Raw genomic sequence first — 13,560 nt, 5'->3', positions numbered from 1 at the left:
ATAAATAATGAATAACACCATAAAAATTAGTAAAGTAAGTGCTGTAAATAAATTAGAAATAATAAAAAAGAAACCATGTTATATCAATGTGTTGCCAGCTCCAATTTTTTTTAAATTGCCACGTTTTTTCGGGATCAACTTTCATTAGCCAGACTCTAATTAATTTGAAACTAGTGATTGAACTGTTACTGTGCGTCTTATTTGGCGTGCAAGATTTGAGCCAAATTAAGACTCGAGCAACAACCATGGTAAGTTAAATAAAAGCTTTTTAAACGGAAACGGCCTGGTCGCATGTCCGTCTCTATCCATTTCCGGCCTTATTTAACTTTAAACCGTATAAATTTGTTCGCAAGAGACAGTTTGTATCGCTCGCGTCCTCTTTGTAAATAAAATAGCGTGAAATGTTTCATTTGCAACATCGCATTGTACTTTTAGCTACATTGCAGATTGTGTTTTGTTTATGACTATCTTTTTTCACAGGGTTATGGAATCCAATTTGTGTTACTTTTCAAAACGTTCCACTTCGTCGCTTACCATAAAGACGAGATTTGCTTGTATATTTATATGAATAAACTGATAAAATGGTTCTATAGCAATCGACAAAGTCAAAGTGGAACGTTTACTAAACTCACTCACATTTAATAACGCTTTACATAAAAGGGATGTTATCTTTTTTTTTTTTTTGAAGAACAGAAAAAAAGTTCAAAAAGGTGTACTTAATGTTAAGGCATTTATTTATTTAAACATTATTGCACAAACAAAATAAAAATGTACAAATGGCGGACTTAATGCCTAGTGGCATTCTCTACCAGTCAACCATCGGGCTAAACAGAGACATGTGAAAACGGTGCAAGGAGAAGGAAAAATGACAATGGTAGAATAATCGATAACAATTCTCTACTACCAAGGCTAAGGGGAGAATATATTGTCTTTGTTTAAGTCACCTACTCGTATTGTATAAACGGTGAAATTTAATCGGTAATAAAGAGTAGAAAAAAAAATTATTAACATAAATAGACTTCAATTAATATATTCTTATTATTTTACACCCGGCCCTTACTACCTCGAAAAGAAAGCAGAAAGCGTAATCTTACTTTATTGTAAAATACTCAGCTTTTCCGTGGTTTTTCCACTTCATAAAACGTCAAAAATACCCACGCTGGCGCCAACTAAACCATAAATCATAAATCGTGACCGAAAAAGTCGTAACTTTTTTTTTAACCACAGATAAAACGAAGTTTAATGGCAAGCGCAAAATGGCTGCCGAGGGGGTGGTATGAAAAACAAATCAGGATGTTCAGTTCATGGAATGGATTTTTAAGTGTTATTTCTGTATCCGGCCGAGAAAGAATAATTAAAATAAATTTAGTTGGGAACAAACGGTATCTATTAAGAACTATAAGGGTCACTTGCACCACCGAAAATGGAGGGTTAACCCGAGGTTAACCCACCATTTTATATAGAATTTGACAGTTGACAGTCTACTAACCTTGAGTTATGCGGCTGGTGCAAGTGGCCCTAATTAATAAAGATCTGGCACTGGCATATAAATATGACTATAATTTATTTTTATGACTAAAGCCCATTTAGTTATTTACTTAAGTATTATGACTAATAGTTGACTTAATTAACAAAATTATGACTATTATGAGTCACTCATTCACTAATTTAGTTTCGGTGGCATAAATGCCTTCAGACAAAACCTTGGTATTCTACCAGGCCAGGCACATTGTTCGGTATGATATGCATAGCGGTCATCATTTTTTCCCCTTAAATCCGTTGCACGCTGTGGTCACGGATGACTGACGTCACAGCAAAATTTCACTGCAAATATTCATGACGCTACGGTCTAGCAAAAATATATAAACCAAGGGACAACTCTACAGTATTGCTACTTTTTAACCCTTAAATGCATGACTTTGACAAATATTTATTCAGATTTGAATATTGACATGCTATCAATAGAGTCAAAAATGCATTTATGGGTTAAATTATACTTTTTTTACCAGGCTGTAAGCTAATTTGTACAAAACCATAAATTAAATATAACAAGATCATACCATCCCATACATTAAAATGCGACCGTCTACGAACGCGCTTACACTCCACCACACATAGATGGCGCCACAAAAAATGCCTTGTTGCCACGGATTATTTGTAGATTGGCATTAAGTGTCAATTCCGAGCCGTAAATCTATGTCAAAAGTGACACTTAACGCCATCTACAAGTATAATCGAAAGCTACAAGACATTTTTTTTGTGGCGCCATCTATGTGTGGTGGAGTGTAAGCGCGGTCTTAGGCGGTCGCATTTTAATGTATGGGATAGTATAATCTTGTTATATATAATTTGTGACAAAACGCAAGAGTAAACTCTCGGATGGCGCTAATAGGCGTCTTGTTATTGTGTCGGCCTTCCAATCGTGTCTGAAATAAAAATAAACAGAAATGCAATACTGAATCGATTTCAAAAACTTGCCGCTTTACTCCACCTTTACTGACATGTGTTGCCAGATTTTTATTAAAAAAGGTTGCTTTTACGATCCCATTCATGCTTATGACTTGCAGGGAGATATTGGAAGCGTACGTCGTACGCTTAGTGAAAATATGGCTTTTTACTAAAGAAGGATCCGTGATCCGTATGCCTCACGAGCAGTAAGGACTATTTTATTGAACTTCGTGTTGGAATTGTATGTGATAGGATTTATATTTAGATCCTTGAATTGTGAGGACTCTTTTGTGACGGTAAGCCACATATTAAAGTATCTACGTAAAAAAAACTGACCATGACCATGGTTAACTAGACCATGGGAGAGTATTCTTCAAGAAAAATCAAATTAAATCTACTTTTTTATATATGACACTATAAGTAATATAAGTTGCCGCCATCAAATGACTTACAAACGATTTAAAGTTAAAAGGCACGCTACAGACAGTCTTAAACATTCATAATCTTAAAAAGACTTGTATGCAATCTGTCAGTTCAATCTGAAAATTCTGTCAGTTTGAACTGACAGGTTACATAAGATTATGAATTTTTAATTCAAGATTAGGTTTTCTCAGGTCTTAAGATTATGAATTTTGTATGCCTACAAGACTGTGCCCTATGAAAATAAAATATTTATGATTTTTTTTTTTTTATGATTTTTAACCTCGTTAAATCAATGCTTGGAAACTAAACGCACCGTCAAATGCAATTTGACTTCAAACTGACAGACCTGTCAGTGTCAGATTTGCATACAATTTTTTTTTAAGATATTTCCCCGAACTTTCAACCTTCGTGTCATGAATACGTTAAATAACAATTAAGCTATATAAACCTACGTATATTTACGTTTTTCCGTGACTAAATTACTTTATGACGAGGAACGATCAGATTCTTATCACGTTATAGCGTTTTACAGCGCAAAATTGCTTTTTTCGTCTGGCAACACAATTTGCTTTGCCTCTTAGAAAACAAAAGAAGCTGCTCTTTTGTTGTGCCAGCATTGAGAAGTGAAAACAAGTGAAACAAGTGGAAGTGAAAAGTGATGAAGAGCATGAAATTAAATTATCGTATATAAAGCCCATACTAAAAAGGCGTACCCCTGAATGTATGGATCTTTTAGGCTTAAAACTAGATGGCGCTGTCCGCAGCCTGGAAGTGGCCAAAATCATATTTTCCCCAAATATTTTTGCGTGTTCTTATTTTTTATAAAAACTAATTACATACAAAATTATTTATTTATATTAAAATCATGATATCACGTCAATACACATTTTGGAGCAAATAAATTTGTAGGCATCATCTGATATATCGATATAGCGCTAAAAAATCGTGGTACCATTGTAAGTATGAAGTATGTAAATCCTATAAAAAAATCCTTGATTTCAACTTACCTTTTTTCCTTTCTTCAAAATATTAGGCTGCTTTTCCATAGGGTCATAATAAGACTGCATATTTCTGGTTTAATCTGCCATGCCATTTACACGAACGTATATGAATAGTCACCGGCAATAACATCGTACAAAAAGAAGGCTGCATAAATATCTGACACGTTCTTATGGCTCTAAAAATAAGATTGTGCCAGGTATTTTTGCGGTTTTATTTTTGTGTAATGTTATTGCCGGTGACTATACTACATAACCTTCTTAATAGGATTTCACGGTTAAATTAATTTAGTCATTAATTTTGCAGATTTCTATTCATAGGTATATATATACGAAATATTATTAATGATTAATGAAATCAAGATATAACTTCATAAAATGTGTAGAGAAAACTTCCCTATTTACTAAGCTCAAGGATTTACTATTGAAAAAGGCATATTACTCTATCCAAGAGTATATGGAAGAGACACATTTATAATACTTAAGCCTAATTAGTAATTAACTTTAAATAGTATGTACTACTGGATTTTTCGAGGGCTTTCGACTGCATAAACGTGTCTTTATTGTTATCAAAATTGAAATATTACGGATTTGATAATTCTGCTATACAGTGGTTTAATAGTTACTTCGAAAATCGTCGGCAGTTGGTAAAAATCTCGCGGAGTGATGGTAACTGTTCTTTATCAGACCCTATCCCCATAAAAAGAGGTGTTCCTCAGGGATCTATTTTGGGTCCTCTTCTTTTTATTTTATATAGCGCGGATATCACTCAGTGTATTAAACACTGTAAATTTCATTTATACGCTGATGACCTCCAAATGCATTTGTCTTTTAAACCATCTGATACATCTCAAGCGGTATCAAAAATTAATAAGGATCTAGAACGGGTCAATGCATGGGCCACCAAAAATTGTTTGGTTCTTAACCCACTTAAGTCTAAATTTATGATTTTAGGATCAAATAAACAAATTGAAAAAATTGCAGAGTGTAATCCTAAAATCGCAATTGAAAATGTCAATGTCGCATGTGTCACCGAGGCGCGTAATTTGGGGCTCCTTGTCGATAGTAACCTACGTTTTGAAAAGCACGTTATCGAATTAGCCCGTAATTGTTTCTATCGATTGAAGGTTCTCTACAATTTCCGCGACTTCCTTAGCGTGGATCTGAGAATGAGACTTTGTGAGGCCCTCATTCTATCTAAAATAAACTACTGTCTAACTACCTACTGGCCATGTCTTCTCGAACGGTCACGACGTCTCCTTCAGAGAGTGCAAAATGCCTGCGCTAGGTTTGCTTTTAAAATTCCACCACGTACACATGTGACACCATTTCTAAATAACGCAAACATTTTAAAGATTTCATCTCGCTACGATCTTCTACTTTCTTGTTTAATGTTCGATGTCATAAATTTAAAAACCCCAAAGTACCTTCACAGAAAGTTAGCCTTCTGCTCTTCATCCCATGAAATCAGAGCGAATCGTGCTTTAGTCTTAGCCATCCCATCTCACAAAACTCAATCTTTTCGCGGAAGTTTCAAGTACCAAGCGACGAAGTGTTGGAACAATATTCCACCACCAATACGCAGAATTAAGTCTAAACCGTATTTTAAACAAAAACTCAAATTGCACATCTTTACACTACAAAAACTATGGTCTTGAACTTGAAACTTTATTGATATAAACCTTTTTTATATATAGCCTTTTACTTACAATGTAAACCGCCTGCACCACTACAAAACTACACCTAACCTAGATAATATATACATAAATACTTAAGATAAATAAATGCCTAGTCATATCCAATTTTTGCCCTATCTCCTTAAATAAATACCACACCTCCAGTCTTATACCTATCGAGCAGATGAAGTCGGCTTGTGGTTCACTCTGTGCAGCACACCTAGCGTCACTACTCTTTCGGTTCTGACAGAATACCAGCGCTGCGGGTCTCCGTAGCTTGATGCTGAGTCAGCGCCTCTTCTTCGCACCATCACATGGCTCAATTTATTTTTATACCTTACAGTGTCTGTTTGTATACGTTTAGGGTTTAGTTTAATGCATGTTACCAATTACATATAACTTTAATTCTGCATGTTCTATTTACTTAACTTTACTTTTAAATAATAACGATGTATGTATACATAAATTTCAAAATTGTTTGCCATTAGAGCCATGTAATAATGAGAAGAATAAAGATTTTTATCTATCTATCTATCTATCTATCTATGTATTAAGAATTGCCATACCCTACCAGAGTGCCATGTGATCCTATGTACTTATATGCATGAAACAACTTTGTAACCATGGTTCACAATAAATGATTATCTTATCTTATCTTCAATCTAGCCATAAATTACTATGAATAAAATCACCCGTTTAATAATGAAACTTTTTTCACATTGGCAACACCGCTAACCATAATTCACAACTTTCGCGCGCAAAAATGGCGTCCGGCCAATTTCCGCGAGGAATCGTAATAGTTTTCAATTAAATTAGTTTTCGTAGCTATTCGTTACACCGCAGAGTTGGAGATATTTTTATGTCTCTCAATTATGAAAATGAACAGAATTGCTTGCAATTTGATTTTTGCCAAGCGTTTTTCAATTGACGTAGTGAGTTTACCAAAGTTTACAGGACGGAAGCTGTCGAATTTAATGAGTACTTACATATACTCTGGCAAACCAATATTGTCAGTAAATGGGACCAAATGCGGTATTCTGTCTATAATTATTGATATAAATCCCTGGCCTAACTGTATTTTTTTGTAAATACATAAATATAAGGATTTAAGGATATCAAAACAAGTTTGTTATATTTTACCAACTGAGACGTATAACATTTATCACAATTTGTTAAATCTATTTCATTCGAGCGTATAAAGAATATAAACCAAAATTAATTTAATTAAAATCTCTCTTGTTTCAGAACGTTCCTGCCCTACAACCATCCAGCGTGACCTCAAAACTGTCAATTCATCGCCAAAATGTTAAACTTTACCATATAAAATACCTAACGCGTTACCACGGTACCTCGCTCTTTTCTCACTTTACTCTCACAATGTTTTAAATTTAAAAGCAACAGACGTTGTGTATTTGTCCCTGTTGAGCTTATTTTATGAGATTTTTAAATACATTTTATCACATACAAGTTTTCAGTGTGGATTTTCCGCCATTGCTTTTACATGTAAAAAATACTTATAAAATTCTCTTTTAAGTCAAGCAAGAGACTTTTTTTGCTTCTTTATCAAGCGATATTTAAAAAAAACCTCTTTTAAATCAAGAAGAGACTTTTCCTAAGCAAATCTCCTAAATTCCCGTTTATGAGTGAATAAAAAAAAAAAAAAAAAATGGCGACGCCCCCGGAATCTCCGGTGGAAGAGCACGCGTACGAGTTGGAACCAACGCGGACGCCGAAACCAATTCCCGTGGCGTTGGAGGAGCTGTGTCGGCAGACCAAGTTTTCGAAGCAGGAAATACGAGTCATGTATCGGGGATTCAAAACGGTGAGTCGCATTTTGTTTTTAGTCTTTTCAACCTCAATACTGTCAATTTATCGTCAGATCTGGCGTATAAGGATGGTCGCGCGATAAATAATAAAACATCTGGCCGTCCTGATCGGGGCCGGAGGGCAGGCTGCCGTCCTTTTTGACTATTGTCTATTTGTAAGTGCGATAGGGACGGTCTGACGTTATATCGTTTATCACGCGACCATACTTGCCCGCCTGGTGCACGCTTTCTGAGATGCTTGGCGAGATGCGGCGCTCCTGATACTCAGTGACTCTCTTCGGCGCGCTAAAGCTGAGTTTAGACCAGCAAGTTATTGTTGCAAGTGTTGAGACGCAACTATAGGTAAGAGTGAGTGGCAAATATCTGCATCCCCTTCTGGCATATACTTCTGTCTCAAAACTTGCAGCAATAACACAAAAATGTCGAGCTTCAATTCAAAACGGTCATTTGCGATTTTTAATAAAGAAAACATTAAGTCTAACTCCATACCGACATTCAGAGCACGATGCGCGCCGGTGAAGGCTCGTTTTCAAAAAATTGGCAAAAATCAATAATAGCAATTTATAATCACTAAGGCATTTTAAGAGACACAGGGTAGATTTTCAAAAAAATGCCTATGGCGCCCTTAACACAAAAATGTCGAGCTTCAATTCAAAACGGTCATTTGCGATTTTTAATAAAGAAAACATTAAGTAGACGTTAAACGCAACGATGAAATTTCGAGCGTTTAGTTACTGCATCCTGGAGTCTATGTCACTCATGCTTGTTGTTGTTGAAACCTCCACTGACGTCATACGGGCGAACCCCAATTTTTATAAGTACAAAACATATTTTATTGCCAAACTCTTTTGAGTCGTTATCGTTAAATGTATAATAAAAATAAATTACGACATTGTTTGTACACACATTTGTTATCCATTGCTGTTATCTGGATAAAAAGAGAACAATTCATGTCGACGATTAATGTTTGTTATGTTACAAGTTAGGAATACACCTCTAGAATAAGTTACGGCGTAGCATATATTCGTAGCAGCGCTACGAAGAGTCGTAGGCCTAAGCACAGATTATTAATAAGTTACTAACATAACAGATCCTTCACTTGCCAGCAAAACGACAAATACCTACCCTTTATTTAGCTAAATACTAATAAGCTATGTAAAACTCAGAAGAATAGTGGGTAAGTGCCACTTGTTACCTAGAAGCAACTGCTAGAGTAGCGGGTAGGTACATAACGCGCGACCGCGAGCGTGTGACATAGGCCTGGCCTCCCATATAACCACAATCGGTCGCCGTTCCTACGCAAATCCTCCTATTTTGTGTACACACAGGTCTTCGGATCTCAATGCTTAGTCGCAGTACGGTCGACGTTTAGTCGCGGCGACCCAAATGGGGACGATTGGTAACAGGCACAAATGGTCACAGAAGTGACAGAAGTGTGCACTACGCGTGCACACATTGTTACCGTTTGGCGACTACTTTCCCAAAATCATTCGTTCATTTCATTCTTTTCAAATGGCGACTGTCAGAGACGTCAAAGTAAAAAAGAAATAAAATCATTTGACATTAAAATGTAATGGCGTAAGAATTTGTTAAAGATAAATATTGTTTGCATTTGTAATATAATGTGGGCTAATTACCATGGCCAATTAAATTGCTCGAGTGATTTCATAAAATAAGTCTAAATTTATCAACGCGCCATCAATTTACCTCAGTTTAACCAGTAATAATATTATTGACTACTCGGTGTTTGCGTGTTATGTATATTGATTGGTGAAGTTTTAGTGCTCTGGTGCATATACTATACTGAAATAATAAAAATAATGCCTAGAAAACCAATAAAGTTGTTAAAATATGGATTAAGACGGTAATATTCCATGTAAAAAACAGTCGCCAAACGGTCACCAAACGGTCAACAAACGGTCGCAAAATGGTCGCAGCGTACACGCGTGACCGAAAGCAGAATGGCTTCTTGTATTCATTTTTTTCAGGTATCCTCAAACTTTATAAACAATTAAATATGCCGTCGTACTCAGTTGCCCTCACTAAAGAAGATTAAAAAAAATTGTAACGTGCGTACCGAGCTGCTGGGTTGTAAAGGATCGGGGATCATATTATTATGGTCTTCTATAGAGCAACTAGTATTGTGCGGCATTTCACAATTGACACTTGTTGAAGTAGTCTTCATTAATATTACTATCAACATTCATTTCAGCGATCTGTACTTCTTTTGTCAAGATTTTTGTATAGATAAGTGTCTACAAATTTGTAATGTTAAAGAGACATAAATAAAACGTAGTAGAGTAAATAATGTGTTTTTTTTGTAACCCAAACAAAATACTTGTAGATACGAGTGCGGAAAAGAGGAAAATCGATACGAGTAGCAATAAATTAATACACGAACGAAGGGAGTGTTTTAAATCGACACGAGTTGTGAATGTCCTTTTCGCACGTGTATCGTACGACGATTTTCAGTACCTAAATCTAAGCTAAGAGTTTCGACCAGACAAGAAATGAATCATTGCTTGATTTGCTCGCACTACTGCGTTAAAAAAAGCAGCATCTGTACTGAAAAAAACTATCATTGCGCAACAGAAATTCTATTAATATCACAGTAAATACTCTATTTCATTTGATTCCTACTTTTATTGTGTAAAGCAACACTACACTTCATTTTTATCAATAAGAATTAAAAATTATATGTTTAATACATTAAGTAACTATAAAGTGCTTATCTATTTGTATTATCATTCTGCACTTTTCTTAACTTTCCCACATTTCTATAAAATGTCGAAGAGTGCTTAAATGGTCGTCGTCGTTTATTATTAAATTAATTCGCTCATATTTAAATGATTCAAAGCAACCAGTCCACAACTTCACAAGACAGTTTGAGAAACCTTCGTATTTCAGATTGTCATTTGCGGATACAGTGGTTTAGGAGCAGTTCGGTAATCAGACCTACACATGTGTGTACAAATTCTGTCAATGTCACTGTCAGAAACCGTTCTGACAGTGACAATGACAGCCACAAATTCGTCCACATGTTGTTACCGTTATGTGTGCAAACGTCGACTAATAAAGTGTCGTTAAAAGTCATTCTGACAGTGACATTGACAGCCACAAATTCGTACACATTTTGTTACCGTAACGAGTGCACACGACGACTACATTTTGTTATTGTATCAATACGGTCGCATTGTTTGCACGCCGTTACCACGCGTTATGTCACATTTGACAGTTAGTTACTGATTTGAAGATTTTGCGACTGAAATGGTTGTATGGGCTAACTAGGTACAGGCAAGTTTCCTATATCTATCACAATTTTTGGCATCATTGATCGACTTTTGCCAAAACTTTGAACATGTCTCCCGATTTCCCGTCGAGAACCATTAGTAGCCCATCCGGTTCCGCCGGAAGCACGTCAGCTGTCACTCCACACGTTGTTTTAAAAGGTTCTTTATATAGCGTTCGCTAACGAAAGGTTCTTTATACTCCCGTGTTTGTTGACGGCTGTTTTAACAAATGTGAATGCATTTTCATTTTAGTACGAAATTACGAATTGGATAAAAGGCTAGTTTCCTACACTAAAAATGAAATATTTTAATGCAGTGCACGAAATAAAGCACCACGTAGTTAGAAGAAAAATATGGACAGTAGTTATTTTGAAAAACAATTTCTATGTAATAAGTCAAAGAGAAAGATATGAAGTAAATGAATTGACCGTGACGTCACTCCTTGGTATTTCATAGTAATTCCATATTAGCAAATCGTTTTGACAGTTCTTAAAAAGTAGCTGATTTGACTAGTCCGAACAAAGACAAAGACAGACAGACAAAGCCCGATAACGAGCGGCGATAAATTAAAACACGACCGAAGGGAGTCTTTTAATCGGCACGAGTTATGATTTTTCTTTTCGCATCTTGTATTGTACGAAGTTTTGCAGTACAGAAGGCCCTCTGAAGTTTCGACCTGCCAAGAAATGAAGCACTTTGCGCAATAATGCGGTGAAAAAGCACCATCTGGGGGCCGATTTTTGAGTCTCACTGTCACTAAAATACCGGTTGAAAACGGTGAATTGCCTATTATTTTCAGTGACAATTTTTGAATTCGAACGCCGTGAGACTCAAAAATCGGCCCCCTGTACTGAAAAAATTGTTAATGCCTATATTCTGGCAAGCAATTTCCCTCACCAGGAAATAGTGGCAAATTAAAATAATGTGGGCGAACAATTTATCGTCTTAAGCGCCCTCCACACTCGCGCGGGCGTTGCAGCGCAACGCAACTTTCTGCATACCGAATCCACACTCGCGTGGCACACACAAAACGACAATATGTACGGAAAATGGTAACAAAATAAGAAAAAAACGTATTCAGGACAATTTTTTACCTATTAGGATTGAAAAAACTCGTGATTCTGAGTCAGAAATACCATAATTTTTTCAAAAGGGCATTTTCACCAAAAAAGATTCAAAAACTTTTTTTGTAAAATAGGTAAATTTAATGTTTTCCTTTTCAGAATCACGAGCCCTTTCCAAGCTACTAGGCAGAAAAAGTTTCAAATTTAATTTTTCCACTTCGTTACTATTTTTCAAACACTTTGTACAAAGTGGTTACAAAGTGGAAAGTTTGCAAAATAATAGAAAATTTTGGGACCATTTTTGTATCTTATTTTTTGTCCTAGATCGAAAGGGCTCGTGATTCTGAGTAGGACAAACATAAAAACCTAACTTAGAAAAAATATTTTTGGTGATTTCTTCTCGCAAAAATGCTCAAAAATATCATATTCCATAAAAATCACGGGAAAAAAAGAAATGCTCATTCGGTGGAACCAGTGCCTACAGCCATGTTATACCAGCGGTTTAACTATTGAACCATAACAAAGGTCCATTATTCCGTTAATGTTGACTGCACAGCAGTTTACTATTATTATAAATTGCGAATGCGTTCGGGCCGCGGTTACGACCGCTTACTGCGGGTTTATGTGCGATCTAAAGCTGGAGGCTGAATCGGATTTTAGCATTTGGTTATTTTTTTGATACGAATTTGAAGATTAGAATGTATATTACACAATGTTCTCAATAGTTGACGAACGCTTCATTTGATGATTGGGTTAAACACTGGCGTTTATTTATAAACTCACCAAATGCTATAGAAAAAATAGAAAATAGGTATAACTCACCAAACGCGAAGAATAATACCCAGAACTTTCTGTGAAAACATTTCTTATTAATAATACATCGGTGGCAAACAAGCATACGGTCCGCCTGATGGAAAGCGGTCATCGTAACCTATGGACGCCTGCAACCCAAGGAGAGTCACATGCGCGTTGCCATCCCATTTGAAACTTGTACACTCCCTTTTGCTGTGTTAAGTACACAGCAAAAAGGAGTGTACATTCGCAATTTTGGAAACTTCTTTTCGGTGTATTGCTACCAAAGAGGATCGCGTATTATAGAGAGTTACTGTCGAAGTAAAATGTGTAATCACAGTGCATAGACTGCCATCTCTCGACACAGGCTTAAAACTTTTGAACCTAAGTTTTGACAATTTGGCCCGTATATTTAGCTTGATATGTTTTAAAATGTCAAATATTATTAATATTAGCTCCATTTAGCTGAGCGTACCCCAAAGGTGTAATGCCATCTAGGCAACCGTACCTTTTTCTGTATGGTACTGAGGTACGTTTTTTTTTAGACTTTATGCTATACGGAGCTATATATGTCTTTGCCTACAGCAATGATGATTTATATTGAATTTACAATCTTCATACCTAAGAATCGCTTATCATTTTTTTAGCTCCACCTGTTAAATACTATTATAACTTAGGTAGGTAACTTAGTGGGGCAAATTGCGACTGGGGGCAAATGTAACTGATCAATTTTTTCCATGTTTTACAATGTTTGCATTATTAAATAGAGTATCCACCGGTTATATACGGTAGGCGTATTCAGTGGATACATGTAGAACGCACATTCACATCATAGTGTAATAATGGAAAAAATGGATCAGTTACAATTGCCCCCCAGTCGAGATTTGCCCCGCTGTACCTCACACGAGATAGGGTGGTGGTATTATTTTCTGAATGCTATATTTTGTAGGTGCAATATTCAATTCAAATTTGTTAATCCATACTAATATTATAAATGGGAAACTGTGTGTGTCTGTTTGTTTGTCCGTCTTTCACGGCAAAAC

At 35.9% G+C, this 13,560-nt stretch overlaps 1 protein-coding gene across 1 annotated transcript in view; it reads left to right on the top strand.

Moving 5' to 3' along the window:
- Positions 1-13,560, top strand: part of LOC125240151 (Kv channel-interacting protein 1) — a 101,082-nt gene that overhangs the window by 65,250 nt on the left and 22,272 nt on the right. Inside the window, exon 2 of the mRNA XM_048147998.1 lies at positions 6,791-7,367. Within this exon, the coding sequence (XP_048003955.1) occupies positions 7,212-7,367 (156 nt within the window). The 5' untranslated portion in view covers positions 6,791-7,211. The remainder of the gene's footprint in view (positions 1-6,790; positions 7,368-13,560) is intronic.

The sequence above is a fragment of the Leguminivora glycinivorella genome, chromosome 26, assembly GCF_023078275.1.
Source record: "Leguminivora glycinivorella isolate SPB_JAAS2020 chromosome 26, LegGlyc_1.1, whole genome shotgun sequence".
Classification (NCBI taxonomy): Eukaryota; Metazoa; Arthropoda; class Insecta; order Lepidoptera; family Tortricidae; genus Leguminivora; species Leguminivora glycinivorella.
This window is presented reverse-complemented; position numbering and strand designations above follow the sequence as displayed.